At 35.3% G+C, this 27,604-nt stretch overlaps 2 protein-coding genes across 2 annotated transcripts in view; both read right to left on the minus strand.

Moving 5' to 3' along the window:
* Positions 1 to 767: 767 nt before the first annotated feature.
* LOC149496939 (uncharacterized) lies at positions 768 to 1,388 on the minus strand. The gene has a single exon (XM_089719971.1). It carries the CDS (start codon positions 1,386 to 1,388, stop codon positions 768 to 770), a length of 621 nt encoding a protein of 206 aa, XP_089576097.1.
* Positions 1,389 to 1,400: 12 nt separating this feature from the next.
* Positions 1,401 to 27,604, minus strand: part of LOC149496940 (uncharacterized) — a 136,124-nt gene continuing 109,920 nt past the window's right edge. The window contains exon 5 of the mRNA XM_089719972.1: positions 1,401 to 3,280. Coding sequence (XP_089576098.1) covers positions 1,401 to 3,280 — 1,880 coding nt within the window. The remainder of the gene's footprint in view (positions 3,281 to 27,604) is intronic.

Genomic DNA, 27,604 nt, shown 5'->3' on the forward strand with positions numbered 1-27,604 from the left:
TACTCTGAATATGACTTATCATAATTAGGCCCAAATTTAAACTTCAATTGAGATATTTAAATTTTGGGCCGGATTGTATAATAATTATATTTAAACCCTAGTGGTATGGGTTTACTGTTATTATTACTGGTGTGGCATGTATAGGTAGAGTAATTTAGGCTTACTACGGGCCTCGGGGGCCTTAAGCTTACCTGGGCCCTAGTGCCGGTCTGGCCCACGGAGACGGGTCGTGACACTTCTTGACCAACTTGGGCTGTAAAATGGGTGGAAAATGGCGTGGTTATCTCCACCTCTTCACAATAATATATACTAAACATTATTAAAAATTCCTTCCATGTCCTTTAAATGAAAATTGCACTATAATCCTCCCTTTTGTTTTCCCTTCATCCTTTGGCACTCTAATCTTTTTAATCACTTTACTTTAGTCCTATTAGGTATCAACCAAGTGTATTTAATATTCTAAACCCCACTTAAGAAAGTTCATACTGAAATTACCGTTTTTCGGGTAAAATCGTGCTTTACCAGGAAGTCATTCCTTTTTAACTCACTTTTGATTTCCTTTAATCTTTCAAATTGATTTGTAATCACATTAATTACTATTTAATTAATATTCACATCCTCAATATATAGTGTTTCCCATTATTCTAAGTTTTCCTTTCATTCGGATAACCGAATTCATCGAAAAAGCTAGAATAGCAGGAACTACAAAGTTGAGGATATTACAACTCTTCCCTCCTTAAAGAAATTTCGTCTCGAAATTTTACCTGTTATAAATCTCTGAATAATTGTGGATGTTGTCTTCTCATATCTTCTTCACGTTCCCAAGTAGCCTCTTCTCTGGACTGGCTTCTCCATAACACCTTAACTAAGGGAATCTGTTTATTCCGAAGTTGCTTAACTTCCTTAGCTATGATAGCCACTGGTTCTTCATCATATGTGAAGTCTCGATTAACTTCAATTGATTCTAAAGGCAATATATGTGAAGGGTCCGATCTATATCTCCGAAGCATAGAAACATGGAAAACATTATGAATCTTATCGAGTTCTGGTGGTAAGGCTAACCTATATGGACCAATCCTCTCAAGTATTTCATAAGGTCCTATGAAGCGAGGACTCAATTTTCCCTTTCTACCAAATCTCATAACACGCTTCCAAGGGGAAACCTTAAGGAATACTTTATCACCCACATTATACTCTATATCTCTTCTCTTTAGATCCACATATGACTTTTGTCTATCTGCAGCTGCTTTCAATCTTTCTTTAATTACTTTGATCTTTTCTTCTGCTTGTTGAATAATTTCAGGACCTAGCAATTGCCTTTCACCAACTTCATCCCAACATAGGGGTGTCCTACATTTTCTACCATATAAAGCTTCATATGGAGGCATTCCGATACTGGTCTAGTAACTGTTATTATAAGCAAATTCCATCAAAGGCAAATATTTATCCCAGCTACCTTCAAACTCAAGAACACAAGCTCGAAGCATATCCTCCAATATTTGAATAATCCTCTCGGATTGACCATCTGTCTGAGGATGGAATGCAGTACTAAAATTCAATCTAGTGCCCAGGGCTTTCTGTAAGCTAACCCAAAATCTAGATGTGAATCTTGGATCTCTATCGGAAACAATGGATACTGGCACTCCATGTAGCTTAATTATTTCACCAATATATATTTCTGCCAATTTCTCTAAACTATAGTCTGATCTTACAGGTAGGAAATGAGCACTCTTCGTCAATCTATCCACAATAACCCAAACTGCATCATGTTTCCTCTGAGTCAGTGGAAGCCCCATTAGAAAATCCATAGTCACTCTTTCCCATTTCCATTCTGGAATCTGAAGTGGATGATGTAATCCTGCTGGTACTTGATGTTCTGCCTTGACTTGTTGACAAGTTAGACATTTAGCTACAAATTCAGCAATATCTTTCTTCATACCAGTCCACCAATAGTTCCTCTTCAAATCCCTATACATCTTGGTCCCGCCTGGATGCATAGCAATTGGAGAATCATGTGCTTCCTTCAAGATGAGATGTCTCAAATCTAAATCTGAAGGAACATATAACCGGTCCCAAAATCGTAATAACCCATCTCTACTGACAGAAAATTCTGGTCGTTTACCATCTTGTGTCTCTGAAAGAATCTTTTGATATTCATCATCAGTTAATATTGCTGCTCTAATCTGATCAACCAGTAGAGGCTTAACCTGAAGATTAACTAACACCCAATTGTCAAAAATCGTCTCAAACTTCGCATTAATAGACCGTAGATCATGGACTAGAGATAACTCTGTAGTTCTCAGGCTAGCAATAGTCTTACGGCTCAGTGCATCTGCTACCACATTAGCTTTCCCTGGCTGATAATCGATAATACAGTCATAATCTTTTATCAACTCAAGCCATCTTCTCTGTCTCAAATTCAACTCCCTTTGAGTACCCAGATACTTCAAACTCTTATGATCGATGAAGATATAGCATTTCTCACCATAAAGATAATGTCTCCATATCTTCAATGCAAATACAATGGCTGCAAGTTCCAAATCATGTGTAGGATAATTCCTCTCATATGGTTTAAGTTGGCTTGATGCATAAGCAATAACATTTCTATCCTGCATTAACACACAACCTAATCCATTATGAGAAGCATCACTATAAACAGTAAACTCTGTACCTGGAGTAGGCAAAGTCAAAACTGGAGCTTCAGTCAAACACTTCTTCAGCTTATCAAAGCTCTCCTGACATTTATCTGTCCATTCAAATCTAACGTTCTTTCGCAATAGTTTAGTTAAGGGCAAAGCAATGATAGAAAATCCCTTAACAAACCTGCGATAATAGCCAGCCAAACCCAAGAAACTACGAATCTCAGAAACATTCTTTGGTGGCTTCCAACTGGAAATAGCCTCAATCTTACCAGGATCCACTGCAATACCCTCTGCAGATACAATATGACCAAGAAAAGCAACTTGTGCTAACCAGAATTCACATTTAGAAAACTTAGCATAAAGTTGTTTTTCTCGAAGAGTTTGAAAAATAATTCTTAGGTGCTTATCATGCTCTTCTATATCTTTGGAATATATCAGAATGTCATCAATAAAAACCACAACAAACTGGTCAAGGTAAGGTCTGAAGATCGTGTTCATCAAACCCATGAATGCTACTGGAGCATTAGTTAATCCGAATGGCATAACTAGAAACTCATAATAGCCATAGCGAGTCCTGAATGCCGTCTTAGGAATACTCTGCTCTTTAACTCTGAGTTGATGATACACCGATCTCAAATCTATCTTAGAGAATACAGAAGCACCTTTAAGCTGATCAAAGAGATCATCAATCCTTGGCAAAGGATACTTATTCTTGACTGTGACCTTATTCAACTGGCGGTAATCAATGCAAAACCGTAAACTACCGTCTTTCTTCTTTACAAATAGCACTGGAGCTCCCCATGGTGACACACTAGGGCGAATAAACCCTTTATCAAGTAACTCCTGTAATTGTGCTTTCAATTCTTTTAATTCAGTAGGAGCCATCCTGTAAGGAGTAATGGAGATCGGTTGAGTCCTTGTCATAACCTCAATCTCAAATTCAACTTCCCTTTCTGGAGGCAATCCTGGTAACTCTTCTGGAAAAACATCTGGAAAGTCACACACAGTAGGAATGTCTTTAAGATTAGGAGTACCTACCCTTGTGTCAACAATGTGAGCTAGGTATGCCTCACACCCATGACAGATCAATTTTTGAGCTAAAGCTGCAGTGATCACAGATGAAGGAAGTATCTGTCTCTCACCCTGTATTACTGTGAATACTCAAATTTTGAGGCTCTAAAAGCCAGATTTCCCGGCCGCGGCGATGGTGGCCGCCTCACGGAACTGGTCTCGAAATATTTTTTGGAGGTCCGGAACTCCCGGAAAAGCCTCCGGAACGAGAAAAAAAAAAAAAGAGGGGAAAAGGCACGCCCGCCCAGCCCAGGCGGGCATGCCCGCCCTCGAAGGCGGGCAGGGGCGCCCGGGGTCACATTTTTTCCTATAAAAAACGGCTCTGGGGCTCCGTTTTGAGACACTCAGTCTGTGTTGACGGACGCTCCTTCTCCCTATGCTCTTTGCGATTCTTTACTGCTTTCTTGCATTTTTTAATTTTAGTTTTATTTTATTGTTGTGATACTTGGTCACTTAAGATTAAATTAAAATTAATTCCCTTAACGAGGAGCTTAACCTGGAGTTAAGAAGCGGTCGACGATTAAATCAGGTACATGAACTAAACTCTGCCTATTTAATTTTAGCACTTCATGCATGCTTCTTTTCTACTCCTAATAATTCTACAACTGCATAAATGCATCCATGTCATCATTAGGCAAACAAATTGCCTCAATTAAATAAATTTAGGCTAAATGCCCGGTTAATTAATAATCGTGGTATTAAAGCCTAAATCCGACAATAATGGCTTAAAATACCTAGTTAATCAATAACTATGGTTAATCACCTTTATTTCAAACAAATTTGACTTAAGTCCAATTAATCAATAATTGTGGCTAAAGAAGCTTTAATTCAAACACGTTTTTTCCCGGCGATAAATTGCCTACATTACAATTCGATTAATCGATTTTTTCGGCAAACACATTGCCTATAAATTAGATTAACTACTTTCAGCGACAAATCGCTTAAATCAATTCTTTGGCGAAATGCCTTAAAATTAAAATCAACACTTTTGGCAAATAAATTACCTTAAGTCAATCAATTTTGGTGACAATCGCCCAATCATCAACTTTTGGCAATAAATTGCCTAAATCAACTCATTTTGGCTGAAAGCCTTCAAATTAATCAATCTTTTGGCTAAAAGCCTTAATCATTTTGGCGACAAACGCCCAATCAATCGATTTTCGGCAACAAATTGCCTAAATCAATCTTTTGGCTAAAAGCCTTCAGATAAGCACTTTTGGCAAGAATAAGCCCAAGCATCAATTTTTGGCGACAAATCGCCCAACAAAACATCTTTTGGCAAGAATAAGCCCAAACATCAATTTTGGCAATAAATTGCCCAAATCAACTTTTTTTGGCTAAAAGCCTTAAATCATTCAATTTAGGCGACAATCGCCTAAGCAATCATCAATTTTTGGCAACAATTGCCTAAATCAATCTTTTTGGCTAAAAGCCATTAAAGTCAACATTTTTGGCATCAAATGCCTAAAACAATCAATCTTTGGCAAAAAGCCTAAACAAAATGCACAAAGCATACACACACTCATGCATTAAGCATACCCATTCAAAGCCCTTCAAAGAAGGCCTATCGAACTACGTTGACTTTGATCTTCCATTCAAACGGAAGTACGTAGGCACGCTTGGGATTTAACCCCGAGCGGCAAGTCACAATCACTAAAAATTGGTTCAAATTACACTAATCACTTTGCAAAGCATTCATTCATGGTTAGTTTATTAGCATGACATAGTCTCGGGATCCATCTCGGGTTTGCACACCATGCCTTAATCATTGGGTTAATTAATCTAGTAACTAGGTTAATTAAAATTGGAGTCACTTAGGGTTTTTTCCTAGTTTGCCCTAAAATAATTAAACAAGGTGGCGACTCACACATCACGTGCATTTCTTCCTTAGTCACATGCATTCATATGCATTGATATTTGGGGAGGGGTTCACAGTCACTTAGGGTTTTTCCTAGTTTACCCTAAAATAATTAAACAAGGTGGCGACTCACACATTCACGTGCATTTCTGCCCTAGGTCATATGCATCACATGCATTTGGCATTCAGGGTAGGGGTTCACAGTTTGGCGACTCTGCTGGGGAATTATGTAATCTTTTTGCATAAAGTGGACTACAATTGCTGCCTAGACTAACCTGCCCTTCTTTAGGGCATTATTGTACGAAGCTTTGTTTTACAGGGTACCTTGACATGAATCAGGTGTTCTTTCTTTAAGAATACTTGAGGAGGAGATTTGAACTTAAATGACAAATTTGATGAAAACTTTTAAATTTGTTGATTTATTTGCACGATTGAGAATCCTTTTCTCCATTGCATAAAAAAATGAATTTCAAATGAATTTCTTCTCTCTCTGTTCAAACTTCTGAGTCTGGATAGCAAGTAGCGCTGATCGGCAGGTCTCTTTGATTATGTCGACGGACAGCCAAAGCGTCCTCCCTGTTACCGCAAACCACTCCTAATCCTTTTGGGGGTGGCCCATGAGTATGCGCACTGTTGGACCCACGTGAAACTCTTTGTTTCACATGTGGTTAGGTATATCCATACTCAAGGTTCAAGGGTCCCTTATAAGCCAATTCTCTATTTGTGTCATAGCCTATAGAACCTATCCTTTAGCACTGTATGCACTCAATGATACGAATCATATCATTAAACGAAGTATGACGTGATGTTGTGCGCATTCATGACATATCATCTCATTAAAAAAAAACATTCCATTTCAAAACTGGAAAATCACATTTTGACCCCTGAGACCTAAAAAATTACATTTTGGCCCCTAAGGCCCAAAAATTCACATTTGGCCACTAAGGCCCAAAAAATCCTCAATTTGGCCAAAGGCCCAAAACAATTCCCAATTTGGCCCCAAAGGCCCAAAAACTCCCATTTTTGGCCCCTAAGGCCCGAAAATTTCCAATTTGGCCACAGAGGCCCAAAAGTTCGCAATTTGGCCATGGAGGCCCAAAAATTCCCAATTTGGCCTCAAAGGCCTAAAAATTCACATTTTGGCCCTTAAGGCCCAAAAAAAATTTTTTTTTTTTTTTTGAGAACTAGGGGCCTTTCGAAAAGTCGAGGTGTCCAGCCCTAAGCACTTTACCTTACATATCACATCCCATTGGGTCCTATCCTGGGTGTTCCATCCTACCTCACACTATTTCATATACCCTATGAAAATGCCTTATATAGGATAGTCTAACCGTTTTGACTATGTCCTTTCACAGGTACCCCTCCAAAGACCACCTGTACCCGAAACACCAACTGAGCTCTCGCCCACAAGTCCAACAACCCCGATTGCACCAATGGCATCACTGTCTGACATCCAAAACCTCATTGAACAATTGGAAGCCAGAATGGAGGCCAGAATGAATCAGGCATTGGCCGCCCAAAGGACTGCCCTAATAGCTGAACTAGGTGGTGGTAATGGAGCTTCAGCCGGGGGAAGTGGACCTGCTGCCTCCAATCAGGGACCCGGCGCTGCACCGACGTCCTCAAACCCTGTCCTGGATGACATGCCCTCTGGAACTGCTTCTGAGCTGGAAGCTCAGAAAATGAGAGAGAAACTAGAACTCCTGGAAAGGTCTGTCACTGCCTTGAAGACACACAAGGAAGTGGTGGACATGGACTCCTTGTCCTTGTTCCCCGAGGCAAGACTGCCAACCAAGTTCAAGATGCCCAACATGGACAAATTTGATGGAACCACTTGTCCTAAAACTCATTTGAAAATGTATGTGGGTGCCCTTAACCCGTATGGATTGAGCAGCGAGCTCCTTGCTCAGTTGTTCCAACAATCACTCACCGGTGCTGCTTTGAGGTGGTTTGTTAGCCTGGACCGCTCTAAGATGAAAACATGGGAAGACATCTGTAATGCCTTCAATTCACAGTATCACTATAATATGGAGGTGGATGTCACTCGAAGAGAGCTGGAAACTACTAAACAAAAGAACAATGAGCCCTTCTCCTCGTTCCTTTCGAGGTGGAGAGCCAAAGTTGCTCAAATGATCAACCGACCCTCTGAACAGGAACAAGTTGACATAATAATCAAGAATTTACTGCCTGTCTACCAGTCACAGCTTCAAACACAGTACTTGCCTACGTTCCAATCGCTCATTGCGATTGCAACTAAGGTGGAAGACTTAATCCAGTTGGGTCAACTCAAAGAAGACTCATACAAGAAGCAGAATCATGCTGGACTTTGAAAAATCGTCTACAAGACCTGGTTGACAATGGGTCCATCATCACCAAGAGCAAGCTGAACATCAACCAATCTCTTGCCTAGCCATGGGATTAATGCAAAAAAAATCTTGCTGAACAAGAATCGTTCGATCCTTTCGAACTTTTCTTAGAAATGAATGAAGTTTGTGTCTGAGAAGGTTGAGATCAAACCTCCAAAAGAACAAAGGAATTGTTCAAGACCAACAACAACCTGTCTGATCGATTTAAGCAGAACAAAGTCACTTCAGTCAATCCAATCCTAGTCCATCACAGTTCACCTAGAGTCTATCTTTTAGGGTCTAGTTTTTTTTCTTTTCATTTTCATTTCCATTCAAGTTTTCATTCAATTCAAATTTGTAAATCTAAGTGTCTTTTGTACACAAATTTTGTCTTATCAATAAAAAGGGATCAGTTTACGTTCCAATCATGTTTATACTCTTTCCCTATCCTTTCCTGTGAAAGCACAAAAAAAAAATCAGAAAAAATAATAAAAAATTAAAAAAAATGATGACAAAAAGATAATAAAAATTGGCAAAGAAAAATGCATTCATTTGCTCTGCATCAATCAAAGCTGGTGGCATCCTAAGAAGCACCATTGAAGGGGAAGTTTTGAAGGGTAATCATGGAAAGGATCCAGCAAAGGGTACGTAAGACTTCAAACAGTACCGAGGTAAAGCCGATTGAAGGGGTTAGGGCCAGAATGGTTTCTCTGAAAACCCAGGAATGGAAGATTCTCCGACAGAGAGGTGTCTGAATTTTGAGCTTAAAAGCGACAGAATAAAGAAGTTATATTTGGAATTGGGTTGGATCTGCGCGAAGTCGCAATGCCATCCATACACTATTCAAGTCATCTCAGAATCAAGTTGCCTCGAAATTCTTTATGGAGAGGCTGCTTCTAAGCAAGCAAAAGGAAAAACGGGACAAAAGGAACCCCTGGTCAAAAGGAAGCAAATAAGCAAAAGAAAAAATGGCTTAAAAGGAACTTCTGCACAAAAGAAAGAAATCAAGGACAAAGCTACAGGAAATCAAGTTGTCAAAGACAGGTCAACTGCAAGCTCTCCATTAAATTCAAGCCCATCAAGGGTAGATGACAAATCATTTCAGCCATAAGGACAAAGACCAAGCGGCTGCTCACATTTTGAAAGAGCAAGTTAAAAGAAGCAGTCATTTCCACAAACTGGATGACAACAAACACCTTGAAAATCAAGCGCCAGGCATGGCACAAGTACAAGTGTCCTTATAAACAAGGATCATTTCTCAAAACAAGGAAAATGAAGAGCCTCCTCAAAATTCCTTATGGAGAGGAGAACCCTTGAGGAAATAAGTTCCAAGTTCAAAGGAAGATAAAAGTTCGAGAAAAGGAATCAAATTAACCTCAAGAATTCAAACATGGCGAAGCCACAAACTCAAAGCATAAAAGCTTCTTCAACACTCAAGCCACTCAAGTTACCACCACAATGTGGGTATTCAAAACTCTTTGTGATGAATACAAGTCATATTTCAGTCAACCAGTGGTAAAACCACTACAACAACAAAGTCAGATTCGCCTAGGGTCATCATTATCATACGAGCTCGAGTCAATAAGTTGATTCAACATCATCAAAGTCGGGAAGGAATCCCGCAAAGACATCAAGCCGGGAAGGAATCCCGCGAAGAAATCAAGTCAGAAATGAATTCTGCATCAACATCAAGTCAGGAATGAATCCCGCAAAGACATCCAGTCGGGAATGAACCCTGTAAAGACATCAAGCCGGGAAGGAATCCCGCGAAGAAATCAAGTCAGAAATGAATTCTGCATCAACATCAAGTCGGGAACGAATCCCGCAAAGACATCCAGTCGGGAAGGAATCCCGCAAAGACATCAAGCCGGGAAGAAATCCCGCGAAGAAATCAAGTCAGAAATGAATTCTGTATTAATATCAAGTCGGGAAGGAATCCCAAAGAAATCAAATCGGAAATGAATTCCACAATCAGCATTAAGGCGGAATTGAATTTTCCCCCAACAGCAAGTCGGAAATAAATTTCGCACCAAGACGGAAAGGAATTCCGCACTAAAATCAAGTCGGAGATGAATTCCGCACCAGCCGAACACGAAGTTCGCATCCCAGAAGGAACTACGAAAGACCTGATTCTCCCCATCCCCCGAAGAGTTCTTGGAGATACGTAGGCAGCCACAAAGGCGCGGTCACAAACATAAGTTTGCATCATAAATAGCATTTTCTCTTTGCCAATATAAAAAAAAATAAAAAAAAATTAAAAAAGAAAAGAGAAGAAAAGAAAAATAAAAGCTGGAGTTGAAAACCCGAAAGGGCAGCTTCAGGCAAGAATTGAGCCCGCTAGGCTGAAAACCTGAAAGGGCGGTCTAGGCAAAAGTTAGGGCAAAGAGCCTGCTAGAGTCGAAAACCCGAAAGGGCGGCTACTAGGCAAAAGTTAAGGCAAAAAAAAAAAATCCCTTTCAAAGGTCTCCTTGGGAGTATATAAATCATTTTTTCCAGGAATCACTAAGTTCCTTTGAGTCAAAATTCACTACAAGAAAAATTTGAGTCTCTAAATCAAGTCTCCTATAAGTCTCTAAAGTCAAGTCTCCATCACCAGTGGTCATTCCACAACGAGTCACAAAAATCGAGTCATTCTCAAAAGTTCGTTTGAAAGCGTCACTCTTTGAGTCATTCCTCGAAAAAAAAAAAAGAGAGAGAGGAAAATGTCAATTCAATCCCCGGGGTTTCCAAAACAACCCTAAAAATGTCAAACATAATCGTTGAGAGGTAATTCTTTAATACTCGTCCCCACTCGGGCCATCGTTTCTTCGATCCTTTCAGACAAGCGATGTCATCCACATTGTTCGTTTCCTCAAGTCATATAAGTGGCTTTGTTCTCTTTGATTCCTCAATTGATTGGACAAGTACAACACCAATGTCTTGAAGTATTCCATGGTCAGCACCATTCTGGGGGCAAGAAGTGATAAGAACCTTCACCATTCTCCCATCACAGAAGTAATCACGGAATTTTTAGTCTTTCATTAAGAAGAAATTCTACTTCAGCTAATAAGGGCATCAATTCTCTCAAGCAGGGGGCAAAATCCTCCAAGTCGGATTCAGGGGCAAGTGTTATACAAAAAAAAAAAAACATACACAACCCAGGGTAGAACCCAACCATCATCAATCTCTTTTACACAAACCCAGGGTAGAACCCGGTTAATGGTTAACCTTTTCTTTCACAATAAAACCTAGGGTGAAACCCTAACCAATAACCAACCATTTTTCATCCAAAACTAAGCCATTGGATCATCTCGACTTTAGGTGGACCCTTGGTTCTCAAAGAAAAAAACAAATCTCTTTTCAAGCCCTCATTAAGAGGCAAAATCTCTTTCCAAGTCCTCTAAGAGGCAAAATCTCTTTCCAAGTCCTCTATGAGGCAAAACGTCTTTTGAAGCCCTCATTAAGAGGTAAAACATCTTTTCAAGTCCTCTAAGAGGCAAAATCTCTTTTTCAAGCCCTCATTAAGAGGCAAAATCTCTTTTCAAGCCCTCATTAAGAGGCAAAACATCTTTTCAAGCCCTCATTAAGAGGCAAAACATCTTTTCAAGTCCTCTAAGAGGCAAAATCTCTTTTGAAGCCCTCATTAAGAGGCAAAACATCTTTTCAAGTCCTCTAAGAGGCAAAAACATCTTTAAGTTACAAACATAAATCCATGCATTTGATCATTTCAAAGAAAAAAAAAAACCATGGCGGGGTTTCCTCCTCTGCCCATCCTCAAAATTTGCTCCTTCAGATAGCCACTGGCTCTCATAAATCATTTTTATGATAGCCAGTGGGGGGCAACTGTGAATACTCAAATTTTGAGGCTCTAAAAGCCAGATTTCCCGGCCGCGGCGATGGTGGCCGCCTCAAAGGCTGCAGTTGCCTGTGAATACCCTAATTTTGAGGCTCGAAGAGCCAATTTTCCTGGACTGCAAACAGTCCGATCGGACCGGAGGTCATTCAAAAAGTTCACCGGAAGTGTGCCAATATGGTACTTGAAATGTCCGAAAAATTACGAGGATCACGGAACTGGTCTCGAAATATTTTTTGGAGGTCCGGAACTCCTGAAAAAGCCTCCGGAACGAGAAAAAAAAAAAGAGAGGGGAAAAGGCACACAGGCCCGCCCAAGCCAGGCGGGCACGCACGCCCAACATGGGCGGGCACGCCCGCCCAAGCCAGGCGGGCATGCCCGCCCTCGAAGGCGGGCAGGGGCGCCCGGGGTCACATTTTTTCCTATAAAAAACAGCTCTGGGGCTCCGTTTTGAGACACTCAGTCTGTGTTGACGGACGCTCCTTCTCCCTACGCTCTTTGCGATTCTTTACTGCTTTCTTGCATTTTTTAATTTTAGTTTTATTTTATTGTTGTGATACTTGGTCACTTAAGATTAAATTAAAATTAATTCCCTTAACGAGGAGCTTAACCTGGAGTTAAGAAGCGGTCGACGATTAAATCAGGTACATGAACTAAACTCTGCCTATTTAATTTTAGCACTTCATGCATGCTTCTTTTCTACTCCTAATAATTCTACAACTGCATAAATGCATCCATGTCATCATTAGGCAAACAAATTGCCTCAATTAAATAAATTTAGGCTAAATGCCCGGTTAATTAATAATCGTGGTATTAAAGCCTAAATCCGACAATAATGGCTTAAAATACCTAGTTAATCAATAACTATGGTTAATCGCCTTTATTTCAAACAAATTTGACGTAAGTCCAATTAATCAATAATTGTGGCTAAAGAAGCTTTAATTCAAACACGTTTTTTCCCGGCGATAAATTGCCTACATTACAATTCGATTAATCGATTTTTTCGGCAAACACATTGCCTATAAATTAGATTAACTACTTTCAGCGACAAATCGCTTAAATCAATTCTTTGGCGAAATGCCTTAAAATTAAAATCAACACTTTTGGCAAATAAATTACCTTAAGTCAATCAATTTTGGTGACAATCGCCCAATCATCAACTTTTGGCAATAAATTGCCTAAATCAACTCATTTTGGCTGAAAGCCTTCAAATTAATCAATCTTTTGGCTAAAAGCCTTAATCATTTTGGCGACAAACGCCCAATCAATCGATTTTCGACAACAAATTGCCTAAATCAATCTTTTGGCTAAAAGCCTTCAGATAAGCACTTTTGGCAAGAATAAGCCCAAGCATCAATTTTTGGCGACAAATCGCCCAACAAAACATCTTTTGGCAAGAATAAGCCCAAACATCAATTTTGGCAATAAATTGCCCAAATCAACTTTTTTTGGCTAAAAGCCTTAAATCATTCAATTTAGGCGACAATCGCCTAAACAATCATCAATTTTTGGCAACAATTGCCTAAATCAATCTTTTTGGCCAAAAGCCATTAAAGTCAACATTTTTGGCATCAAATGCCTAAAACAATCAATCTTTGGCAAAAAGCCTAAACAAAATGCACAAAGCATACACACACTCATGCATTAAGCATACCCATTCAAAGCCCTTCAAAGAAGGCCTATCGAACTACGTTGACTTTGATCTTCCATTCAAACGGAAGTACGTAGGCACGCTTGGGATTTAACCCCGAGCGGCAAGTCACAATCACTAAAAATTGGTTCAAATTACACTAATCACTTTGCAAAGCATTCATTCATGGTTAGTTTATCAGCATGACATAGTCTCGGGATCCATCTCGGGTTTGCACACCATGCCTTAATCATTGGGTTAATTAATCTAGTAACTAGGTTAATTAAAATTGGAGTCACTTAGGGTTTTTTCCTAGTTTGCCCTAAAATAATTAAACAAGGTGGCGACTCACACATCACGTGCATTTCTTCCTTAGTCACATGCATTCATATGCATTGATATTTGGGGAGGGGTTCACAGTCACTTAGGGTTTTTCTTAGTTTACCCTAAAATAATTAAACAAGGTGGCGACTCACACATTCACGTGCATTTCTGCCCTAGGTCATATGCATCACATGCATTTGGCATTCGGGGTAGGGGTTCACAATTACCACGTCTACATATTCTGGCAGTTTAAATATAATCTTCTTCAGGTCACAATCAACCACTGCCTGATATTTTTTTAACCGATCCATACCCAAAATAACATCAAAATCTCTGAAGGGCATCTCAACTAAATTAGAAAGGAATACATGACCTTGGATCATGAGTGGGCAATCATGATATAATCTATTAACAATAACCTCCTGCCCTAAAGGACTCGATACAAGCACATCATAACCCAATCTCAAACAAGGAACAGATACATAACAAGAAATCCCAACACTAATATAAGAGTGAGATGATCTAGGATCAAACAACACATAAACATCATGATTAAATAAAGAAAACATACCAGCCACTACATCAGCTGAATCGGCATCCTGCCTCTGCCTCATAGCATAAACTCTAGCTGGCCCACCAATAGGCTCTGGTTGATTCACTGTCCCCTGACTACCCGATATGCTACCTCTACCTCTGCCCCTACCTCTGCCTGCAGACTGAGAAGATCCATAACTAGCAGCTAGTCTTTGAATCGATCCCTCTGTGGCTGCATATGCCGTAGTCGTTCTCGGTCTAGGGCAATCCCTCACAAAGTGTCCAACCTCGCCACAGTTAAAACATGCTCCTGTGGTCAACTTACACACTCCTCCATGATATCTACCACAATGAACACAACTACGAGTAACTGGAGGAGCTCGTGGAGGTGGCAATGGTGGTCTGAACTGCCTCTGGCTCTGTGGCCTCACACTACTAGATCTAGGAGGAAATGGACCAAAGAATCTCCTCTTCTTGCTACTAAAGCTACTAGCCCCTAGGAAAGTCCTCCTGACACTCTTCTCCTTCTCTGTAGCCTTTTCTTGCTCAACCTTCTCCTGATTCAGAGCTTGTGATACCAATGCAGAAAAATTCTCATGTTCAAAGCCGATCACATGACTCTTAATACTGGGCTTCAATCCCTGTTCAAATCTCTTGCACCTGTCCCTGCCTGTAACTAACATACGCCCAGCATAATAGCTCAACTGAGTAAACTCCCTCTCATACTCAGCTACAGTCCTATGATCTTGTCTGAGCTGCAGAAACTCCTCTATCCTGGCATCCACATAGGTAGATGGAACATACTTTTTCTTGAACTCCCTCAGGAAGTCTGCCCAAGTCAGAACTGGTGGCTACACTTTGCTCCTAGGAACTGTCTTCCACCACTCATATGCATCTTCCTGAAGTAAAGAGACTGCATAATCATACTTCTGAGCATCATCACACTGGAGCTTTAAGAAAACCCTATCAATCCTCTCTAGCCACTGCTCAGCTACCATCGGGTCAGTGGTGCCTGAAAACTCTGTGGCCCTATACTTAACCAACTTATCATACTGTCTAACTGGCAGCTGCTGCTGCTGTAAGTTACCTGCCATTTGTCTCAATAACGCAGCCATCTGCTGGGCTATAGGGTCAGCAGCTGGTGCAACAGGGACATCAGAACCCTCGGGAGCATCACCAATCTCTTCCTGCCTCGCCTCAGACTGCTCCTCAGGAGGATTAAAATTATCTCCCTGACCAACACCCTCCATACTATCTATCGACAACAAAACGCTCTCTGTATACTATCACAGAAAAACATTCATCTATTAGAATATTGTATGATATAGCTATCCAACAATTAACAGTCATGTCATATTTGAGCAGATTACATTTCACATTTACATTCACAAAACTATGATCCAATATGCAATGAAAACCGCTCTGATACCAAAATAAACATGTCACACCTTACCTTACTGTAACACATGGCATGTCGCCCGTAATATACTTAATAAGCACTTAAGTCTTATAAATGCTTACTAAGTATACTACAAGGGACTTAATACTGTTGATTCTTTCAAATTATATCTTGTAGAAAAGTAGATTTAATTATTAAATGTAAAACTCCTTTTGGTTCTTTCATCTGTTATAAAGAAATGTCTATTTTTTTTTCGTAATTTACTAAACATATGAAACATAACTTCCATTAAGCTCAATATGATTTCTTAAACATCAATTATATTAGCAAAAACATAAAATGGTTCCATAACCCATAAGCCCATGGATGGTTTAATTACATACTGAAATCGTTTTCAAACCTTAGATACATAATAGAAATTCATACAATCATAATTTACATGTATCTGCTCAAATATACATAGATGTTCTGTTAATATTTAATACATCATACATATTCCAAAAGAAGTCAAATATACAATAGCTACATCAGTAGCATACTATCTACATCAAACAAAAACGATCTTCTCCTAGTTCTTTTTCCTTGCCTTTTTCCTGCGATAGCACAAAAGCAACTATCGCTAAGCATTTTGCTTAGTGGTGTACTATTATAAAACAAACACAAATTTATCAAATCAAACTCTTTATATGAAATAATGAAGCATAAGTCATAAACCCACCATGTTAAAGGAAATAAGAAAGAAAAAAAAAAACAATACCATTTAAATCATAAATTCATAATGTAGTCTTTACAGCTTTTATAGAATCAATTCCGAGGGCCATCAGTGTCTAATGTGCACATCTAGACCTGCTATCTACAACCTCAATCTGTGATATGATTTCAACAGAAGAGGGAGCAATCTACAACCTCAACATGGAGGGAGAATTTCATATCAATCATATATCATCTAGTGATGATATCCATGTTCAATCGATCGTAATATCAACTTCAACAAATGAAGTGATATTCGGGGCAATAACCATGTCTATATCAACTGTAAGACTTTCAAACCATTCCATTCATGTAATAATATTAAAATCACTGTGGGCAACATTTCATTTCGCAAACACTACTAAAATCATTCAGTCATGGCCACCCCTCATACTACAGTTATCAATTGGCCAACATCCTCCTCTTTCAAGGTATAAGAATCATAAAATTCATTTACATATGTCATTAGGTCGTATGCTTTCAAAATAAGCTTTGTTCTTTAAAAACATATGAAATGATTAATACTTTTTATAGTTATGATTCATAAAGTAAATCCATTGAAAATATTTTGCAAAATCAATATCATTTTGTTTAAATAAAAGTAGGAAAGGCATAGTACACTAACCTGAGCTAGAAGGTTCCCCTAGCCTTTTTCCTCTAGCAACCACCCTTTCCTCAACTCCCTTTCTCTTAGAAGCTGTAGCATGAGATTAATACTCATATTAACTTCATACTACATAATATACACACACGCACTTCTATAGGAATGCAAATTAAGCATTAGAATGTAGTGTCATGCTTTTTCTTTCCGTTTCACTATGCTTGTCCAAGTGTCATATGACTTTAGTTTAAGCATGAAACACTTCATATCCAACACTTAACCACATCCTAGAAACATACTACTAACAACTAAAACAATAGAAGTCAATGGCATGCTAAATTCATTCAATGTTTATGAAATGCAGAATTTCAGCATATGAGCAGCTTGCATTCCGTTGGCTATATCTTAATTTCCTCATATCCATTTTCCCTGAAATTTTTACAGAATGTTCCCAACATCTTAGAGTACTTCCCTGTAAAATTTCATAATTTTTAAAGCTCATTTGCATTTTCAAATGACATAATTATAGAATCTGAATTTCAGTTTTTCTCATGCTGAGCAGCCTGCATTGATTTAATTATAACTCCGTTTCCTTTCATCCAATGGCCTTTCCATTTTAACACGACCTACCCAACATCTCAGCCTATCTCCATATAAAATTTCATGAATTTTGAAGTTCATTTGCTTAGTCAAATAGGTCAATTACAGAAGCTGAAGTTCGGACAGCCCAACTGTAACAGGTCCAACAATGATATGTTTGCTTAAGCATTCTCAACTCACTTCCAGCACAAATTCATGCAACTCAACTCTTCTATTACTTACATAACATCATAATATAAGATATATCAGAATCCCTAGGTCATGGCATATCAAATACAAACTCAAAATCATCCATCTTGGTGAATTATGCAAATTAGACTTTGAATTCATGCATAACTAGTTTCACTCATCTTAAATCACCTTAAACTCAAGTCTAATCACTTCATCTTCACCAAATCAGAATGAACAAGCAAGCACCTCACTTCAAAGTTCATGGAATTCAAAACTTAATCCATAGAAAAGAAGGAGGAAGTGAAGATAACTAACCTTTTCTTAAGAATTACTTGAAAATTCCTTGATTTTCACCTCCTTTTTGCTTGATTTTTAATCAAAACTCTCCTCCTCTCTTCTTGACCAACTTGGGCTGTAAAATGGGTGGAAAATGGCGTGGTTATCTCCACCTCTTCACAATAATATATACTAGACATTATTAAAAATTCCTTCCATGTCCTTTAAATGAAAATTGCACTATAATCCTCCCTTTTGTTTTCCCTTCATCCTTTGGCACTCTAATCTTTTTAATCACTTTACTTTAGTCCTATTAGGTATCAACCAAGTGTATTTAATATTCTAAACCCCACTTAAGAAAGGTCATACTGAAATTACCGTTTTTCGGGTAAAATCGTGCTTTACCAAGAAGTCATTCCTCTTTAACTCACTTTTGATTTCCTTTAATCTTTCAAATTGATTTGTAATCACATTAATTACTATTTAATTAATATTCACATCCTCAATATATAGTGTTTCCCATTATTCTAAGTTTTCCTTTCATTCGGATAACCGAATTCATCGAAAAAGCTAGAATAGCAGGAACAGCAAAGTTGAGGATATTACAAAGCATTTCAACATTCACCAAATAAATTTACAAATTATAATAACCTCCAACAAGTTCCGATGATTTTATTAATTGTCCTCTAACTAATTATCAAATAAATGTACACTTTATAAATAAAACTTGCATCGATAAGTTAAATTCTAAACTAGTCACTAAAAATCAATGCTAACCTAAATAAAAATTCAATATTCATATCTACTAAGTAACTTGATTCACTCTTAAACATAGGCTTTATAAATTTCCTTTGTCTTGGCATAGAAATATAATTTCTAATTATAGCAAGGTCTATAATCAAACCATTCTTTAACATATTAACTTATATACAATGGCTCTAGCTTCACCTTAGCTGCTGCTTATAAGAACAACAGGTCATACTTTACCCAATTTTACATATTATATTCGCAACTCATATCATCCAATTAACAATATCATATATAAAACAAAATACACTAATAATCCTTAATTAACATTCAAATACATATTACTTAATAATATTAACCCTTATTAGTATTAACTTCATAGAAACTAAACATCCTAATTATTATAAAATTCATCCATATAACTTATTTTGAATACTAACCAATTTAATTACTTTGTTAACTAGCTAATTAAACCTTTTTAAGATCGTATAGTTCTTGTTTATCGACTACCTTAATTTTTCAGCCTGAAGCCTAATTTCTAAATATGCGTCAATCCACAGATCAATATCAATTGATGTCAGATGTTAAAACTAATTATATATTCATACTCTACACGAAAAATGCAAGGTTCTGCACCTTGGGAACTCCGGTCACCGGAGCCACCGCTGTCGCCGCCGTCTACGGTGGCTGGAGGTACCTTGGTTCCTGAATGTTGCAATTCTTACGCCAAGACGCAGCAAATTTCATATAGAACTCATTTCTATAGCCAACTACTACAAATTCTGTCAATATCTAACAAAAATCCCAATTTTTATTCTTAAATCCCTAAGTCCCATTTTGATCAATTCCTGCGATAAATCTTTATCGCCTAATCTATACAAAATGATTTCTAAAGGAGTGAAATGGGAGGGCAATCAACTTACCTCGTCGGAGATCATCGCCGGAGCTGCTCGGAGGGAACGACGGAGACGCGACTGTCTCGATCGCGTTGAGGTTCCAGCTTCGCTGTGACTCTTGCGCTCACTAGAAACAGAAACGAAGAGAAGGGGAGGAAGGCGGGCTGCTGCGGCGAGGAGTCGACGGCGAGGAGGCGCTGGTTCTGGTGGTCGGAAAAACGAGAGAGGAGAGGCAGCGAGGTCGCATGATGGCGCTGGCGCAAGGAAGAAGAAGGGAAAAGAAAAAAAAAGAAAAAAAAAAAAAGAAAAAGGAAAGAAAGAAAAGAAAAGAAAGAAAAATCTTGGCTTCTAGACCATTCCGGTTCGATTCGAACCGGTTTGGTCTAATTTAATGATTTGGCTCAATTTGCTTGGTTTTCGAGTTTTTCGCTTGGTTTTCGAAAAATCGAATTGGTTTACGGGTCCAGTTTAGCAATAATAAAATACTACTGGTATAATCTCATTGGTTGAAATAAAAATTTTGGTTTTTAAATGAAAATTCTACGAAATTAAATTTTCGGGTCGTTTCAGTTTATCATCAAAAACACGAAAAGCAATAATTCTTTTTTGAATTTTCCAATCATCATCAATCCAATGACATGTAATACCCATATAAGAATGCATTTGCCAATGATCACTCCAAATATCACAACAAATTGAAACACGAATTTTCATTTGAGAAAATAAAAGCTCTAACTCTTTTTTTCCTTTATTATATAAAGAAATAATAGTTCGTTTTACAATATTTCTTGGTACTCTTTTAGCAGAAGGATTTAAAGCTTTTTGACAATAATTATTAAAACCTACTTTTTCACCAAAACTAAAAGACAAATGTTCCATAGAAATCATTTTTGCTAATTCTTCTTTTTGTATTTTTTCAGAATATTGAAATAAAGAAAGGTTAGAAGATGCGTACCCAGAAATTTGTGTTTGAGACCGATCAACTCCTATTTTTGTTGGATATTTTGTCTCCAAATGCTTCCAAAATGATCCATAGCCGCCCGCTTGTTTAAATTTATAAGATTTTGCACAATAATTGCAAATTACATCGTACATTTTCTCACCTTTGAATTTTTTCGTGAAATGAATTGCAAATATGTTGGAACTTTATCTTGCTCTTCCAACAATTTGTGCTCGTTGCTCTTGCTCTTCCTCTTCCTCTTCTTGTAATTGCTCATTAAATTCAGATTCTTGAGTTGGAATTTTCAAATTTTCATTTGGATATCCCTCAAAATTAAATTGGTTGGGAGTGAAATTATAGATGTCGTTTGTAGGGATAGATGAATATTGTGTTTCTCTAATCTTTCCCTTGCCCTTACGCGAATTTGAGTTTCCTCCACTTGCCATTATATGATAATAAGATATAATTTGGAAAATTGAATAAAAAAAATTAGAGAGAATAATAACTTAATAAGAGAGATTGTAGAGTAGAGAAGAATAATATAGAGTAGAGTGTAGTATATTGTAAAGAGAGTAAGTAGAGAGAGTTGAGATTTTTTTGTAATGAATTTGTAAATGAAATGAGGTATTTATAATAAATCCAAAAAATCATTTTTTCCAAAAATACCCTTGAAACTAGCCGTTATGTAGCCGTTTATGGTTGTTGGGAGGGGTAATTAAGAGATTTCACAACAAATTTTTTTTAAAAAAAAAAAACTGATCTGACAGTTTATAACGGCTAGAACCGCCGGTTCGAACCGGCGGTTCTAACCGGTCGGGGAACTGGCGGTTCCAATCCGGTTCCGATCGGTTTTCTGGAACCGCCAGTTTCGGTTCCAGAAATCTGGAACCGGAAATCTCCGGTTCCGGTTCTCACCGGTTACGGTTACAGTTCGGGACCGGTTCGAACCGACGGTTCCGATTTCCGAGACCGTAATATGGCCACCCCTATTTGATACGTCAATTTTATATATTAGAAAATTAACAATTTAAATTATTTATTCAAAAAATACAATCCAAAACTCATATTAAGTTTTACTTATATAAATAAAAAAATTAATTTAAGAAATTATAAATGAATAATTATTTAAATTATGGCAAGAATGTAATTAAAGAATGATAAAAGGGTTAAATGGAAAAATATGATTGGACAGAAATATAATTAAATAACTATAAAAGGATTAAGTGTATAAAATACTATTACGGTGAGAATTTAATTAAAGAATAATAAAAGGACATTATAGGATAAAATGTAATTAATGAACCACTGAAGGACTAAGTGGGAAAATCACTGTTATGAGAACAGTGATTTCCCCACGCCAATTAATTATATATAATAATATGTTAATATAATCTAATTTCAATGAGAATGTTATAATTTAGTAAAATTTCAACTATGATTTAATCAAATTTGATTTAATATACCTCAATTTAACTAAATTCTAAGTATGATTTAATCAAGTGTGACTTAATTTAACCTACCAAGGTATAACTCAGTGGTAAGTGCATGTATTAACCTGACAACAGATCCATATTCGGACTTAATGTATTAACCTCCCCCAATACATAAAAAAAAAAAAAAAAAGTGACTTAATTTAATTTCAACTGTAACTTAATAAATTATTACTTAATTTAATTTCAATTTCGGTGTTTAATTTAATTTAATTTAATTTCTAATGTGCTTACCTATGATTTAACCTAGGGTAATTTAATTTAATTCAAATCAATGTGTCTCAATTTAATTTAATCCTAACTCTAGCAATTTAATAAAATTGTACGTATGACTTAATCGACTTAATCAATGGGGTAATTAGGTTGTCTTGAACTGAGAGGGCATAAGTGGTACTCCCATCCCGACTAATTTTTTTATGTAACTTGCAACGGACGAAAGTTAGCTGCATCATGTGAATCCTTGGTTTGTCTCCCATCCCGAGTACAACCCCATTATAAGCCTTTAAAGAACAAGATGTAATATATATATATATATATATATATATATTATTTAACGAAAATCTTTTTTTTTTTTAACTACCTGTATCCGGGTCATATTATCAAAAACCACCTAATTTAATTCGGGGTTTTGTTACAGTTAAAACTCTTCGCTCCTCTCTGCAGGTGCGTAATAGAGATCGCACCTGAGAGCTCTTAATTTAATTAATACTAGAATTTAAACTTTAAAACACACAATTACATTAAGTTTAACATAATTTAACTTTATTTAGAATGTCACAATTATTAAGATTTTGAATGTGGATTAATTTTAATTTTAATTTGGATATCTAATTTTATAAAATTTTAAGTGGGACTTAATTAGAGTGAAGTATATAAGCTAATTATGTTAATATAATCTAATTTCAATTAGAGTGAAGTAGAGCCTATTGGTAACTGCGTGTACAACTTAACATTAAATCTAGATTCGAATCGACTTCCCCAATGTAGAAAAAAAAGTGTATCAAATGTAACTTAATCAATTATTACTTAACTTAATTTCAAATATGGCTATGTATAACTTAACCAAAGGTAATTTAATTTAATTCAAATTAGTGTGCGTCTAAATTTAATTTAATCATAGGTCTGAGTCCTAATTGCATTTGGGGTGCTATTGTAAGAGACCGTCAAAATTCATGATGAAATTGGCATAAATATTAAATTAGAGTGAAAATGGAACAAAATGCAAAATTCAGGGCCAAACAATATATTGGGCTAATAATGTTTGGGTTCAGGTTTTGCAGCTTGTAACTGAAATTAAAATTTAACATTCAAATTTAACATTTATGTCTTAAATTCATCTAAAATTGGACATTTAATTAAAGTTTAAGAACTAAATTAAACATTTAAGCTAAAATCATTAATATTAAGTAACTATATATGCAAAATAGTAATGGGTATTATATGCTTAGAAATAATGAGTTATTTGCACTTCATATCATTACAATAACAAATAGTGTAAATGTATCTTCTGATTAATTTATACATTTATTTACATAGTATCAGTCTTTTTTATGACGTGAATTGCACGTTGACTATCTTCGTTATATACTTATTTTTTTTACTCTTTTAATTTTTTTTATCTATATAATATTAAAGCTAAGTTTTTGTTTAATTAAAATAAATACAATTAGTTAATTTGTATTATACTTTTCCGTACAAGCTATTTGTGATGCTGCTTCTTATATACTTAATTTTATTTATATAATGAAATGGTCTCAAAATAAAGTTCAACCCAATCTCTAAACCTAATCTTTCAATTCTTAATTTATAGATGCAGACTCTTAAAAGCTTAAAACCTTAATAGTGCCCAAAAAGAAAATAAAGTTACTACTCAATCCTCAGCTCCTATCCTCAACTTCAAAATCAATATCTATATACAACTATAATAAAAAATAATAATATTATTATTTTTATTGCTAGGTAAAAAAAAAAAAAAAGGGAATATGATCTAAATTGATAATGGTGATCACTTCGGCTATAATGGCAATATTACTTACCCAGTGCATGGGAGAAAGGAATATATGCACACATATACAAATTCTTGAAACCATAAAAAGTGACCAAAACAAAAATATATAGTTATAGTTTCTTTTTAATTTTTTAAACTCTATTTTCTTTCAAGTCGAACAAACTTAGGATATAAGAGAAAAAATATCAAGAAAATTAAAAATGCTTAATAATCATGAAACCATCTATTTATTGCAAGAAAGATTGAAATCTCTTACTAAATTAAAGTAATAGTATTTATAAATTAATTCAGTAATGAAAAAGAAAATAAAAAATAAAAAATATTATTAAGAATAAAATTTTTTTCAGAATTCAACGTATAACAAGAAACAAATTATATTAAAAAATTACTAATTTGAAATTCAAAAATCAACTCTTTCTTTAACTGTCAAAGCCATAATTTATTGAAATTTAATAATGATGGACAAAAAAAAAAAAAAAAAGATTAAAGTCAAGTCAATAAATGGAAATTAAAAAGCAAATCATGCTAGGATTCAATATTGATTAATTAATGAGTTTATTCAAGTATTTTATTTTCTTTATTGTTCTAAATTATAAATTTAAAATAAATAAATCAGTTAATTAATTCTTAAAAAAGATTACATGAAAGAAATATTTTATTCTCTTCAAAAATACATCCTTAATTTTCCCTACAACGAAAAAATTTCAACAATCATTCCCTAGTTTCTTACATGTTATTTATACTTATTTCTATTTTTAATATATTAAAAAGGAAAAAGAAAAACTATTAAATAAAAATTATAGAAATAAAGAGAAAAAAGAAAAATATAAAAAAGAATAAAAAAAGAAAATTTTAAAAATTGGTTTATAGAATAGTTTTTTAATATATAAAAAGAAAAACTATTAAAATAAAAATTATATAAATAAAATGGAAAAGGGAAAAAAAAGAGATTAAGATATGCAAAATCACTGTGCATATGATTTCTCATGGTCCTTTTGTCGTTAGACCAAGCAACAACATGCTTAATAAATATCACTAAAAATTTGAAGGAATTTAATGGGGGCCAAGGCCCCCTTAGTTCCCCTTCCTCACTGATCCATCAGTGTGGAGGTTACTGTCTCGCAATTTCAGACAAGTGGGCCTTTACCTCTCTCTTTTATTTTTATTTTATTTTATTTTTTTGTTATAATCTGTTGTCTAAGGATTTATAATTTAGGCTCCGTTTTTTCTGTAAAATAATTTACAGAAAAATAATTTTTATAATTTTCTGTTTTTTGGGATATTTAGAAAAATAAGTGAATGAACAATGTTTTCCTGGTCAAAAGAAAATTAAATCATTTTTAAGATAAATGACTTCTCATTTTCAAGAGCGTAAAACATTCTTCGGATTTTGACAAACTTATTTTGATTTTATAAATTCATATATATTTTTTTTAATTTATCAATAATTGGTAGCCACTATCACCACTTACCATTCACCACTAGCCATTAACGACTTTTATAATTTATCATTTTTTTTACATTATTCTCATATTTAACAATAAAATTTTGAAAATACGAATTTATATTATTATTATTATAATTTTTTAAGTTAAACATTTTAATATTTTTAATTAATTTTCAATATTACAATCAAACAACGAAAATAAATTATTTGAAAAATATTTTTCAAGAAACATGTAAATTATATTTCAGCCTTAATTTCAATATTTTCATATGGATTGTGCTAACTTTTCTATTATAAAGATGCCTTTCAATCAACCTATATACACGTAAACACGCACATTCAATCAACGTATTAGGAAAAAAAAAAAAAAAAAAGTTAAAGAACTTAAAGTTTGAATTTAACTAAAATTGATTGTGTTGTAGGAACTGGATGGAGAGCATGCAAAATTGCATTTTACTCGGATGTGTTTGTAGGAACCAACACTAGAGGTCAATTGCCACCTGTTGACTGCTCCTGATGGAAATTGGTGTCCTTCTTATTAGGGCTATAAATAAATCGAGCCCAATCCAACTTTAAGTTTGATTTGTAAAATGTTGATAAAAATTTGAGTTCGACTAATCATTTAATAAATATTAATTTCGAGCTTGGCTCATTTAAAGTTTGTTTGTATTAGCTCGAGTTCAAGTTTAAACTTATTTTTAGACTTATTAAGAGTTTGAATTCGAACATGATAAAAACTCAATTTAGGCACACAAAGTAACAAATAAAAGATTAACCTGAAAAAAAAAAGAGACAGAGAGACATTCAAATGTTGCAAATTACATAAAAAATTACTCGGATGAGAATACAACTCATGCCTCTCAATACGAGACATTTTTTTTCTACTGTCCACTCATATAACTTATACCCATATTGCCTTATATTACGACATCTGTGTTCCATAATACTTGCTAAATGTGAAATTTCACGTAAAAAATTATTAAATTTGTTTAAGTTATAATAAATTATTAAGTAAATTGACTGTATTATCTTTAATTTAATATATCTAAACACTAAATTGAATTTTAGACTCTAAAATTCTCACATTTTATCCAACCATAGTGGTGGAGAGATTTTGAGAATGCAAGGAGGCAGCAGTAAATAAAGAGAGAGAATTTTTTTTAAAGAATTGAAACAATATTATTGGTCATATACAAAGGATAAACATGAAAAAAAAATGTTACTCATTGAAACCACAAATATGACAAGTATTTTAAAATAAACTATTTTCTCAAATGTAACAAGTATCATGGAACGGAGGTAATAAACATCAACAAACAAACTGAGCCCCACTAATATAGTTTTCAATGTCCGGTCATCCGATCGATTCGAGTTACCTATCACTTCTCATTTTTTTTTTTTTAAGAGGAAGAGCAGTGATACATATCGGTGGTTTTTTTTTTTAATATTAGAGGGACCGAGCTATAAATACATGATAATTTAAAGGGCAAAGATTTTCAAGATGTATTGTGCTCGATTGTTACAATGTAAAAGGCACGATAAAAGTAGATTATCTTATAAAATATAAGAAATAGAAAATATAGAGAGGGTAATACTTATTCGTTAGAAAAGTTGTATCTACATAGAGTTAAGGTACCTTTATTTATAGATACAAGATACATTTCAAAGGTTATAACCATACATTCCAAAGAATACAACCTTACATGCCCATGGACATAACCATATATTCCAAAAATCAAAATGGAATAATAAATAGAATAATAAATAACTTCTGGGCAAACTAAATAGTTTATGGAGAAACTAAATGGATATCCACAAAATTAATATTCATAACAGTCCCCCTTGGATATCCATAATAAAAAATATGCTTTATTAAAACCTTACTAAGAAAAATCCTATGAGAAAAATTCTTAGTCAAGGAAAAAAAAACATTATTCTTTTCTAAAATATGCGATAATATACTGTCCCATTAAAAACCTTTACTAAGAAAAACCCAGTGAGAAAAAACTTTGGTTAAAGGGAAAAAAGTACGATGCGTATTTG

Source organism: Jatropha curcas, chromosome 4, assembly GCF_041381405.1.
Source record: "Jatropha curcas cultivar XTBG-Jc1 chromosome 4, XTBG_Jcur_1.0, whole genome shotgun sequence".
NCBI classification, from domain to species: domain Eukaryota; kingdom Viridiplantae; phylum Streptophyta; class Magnoliopsida; order Malpighiales; family Euphorbiaceae; genus Jatropha; species Jatropha curcas.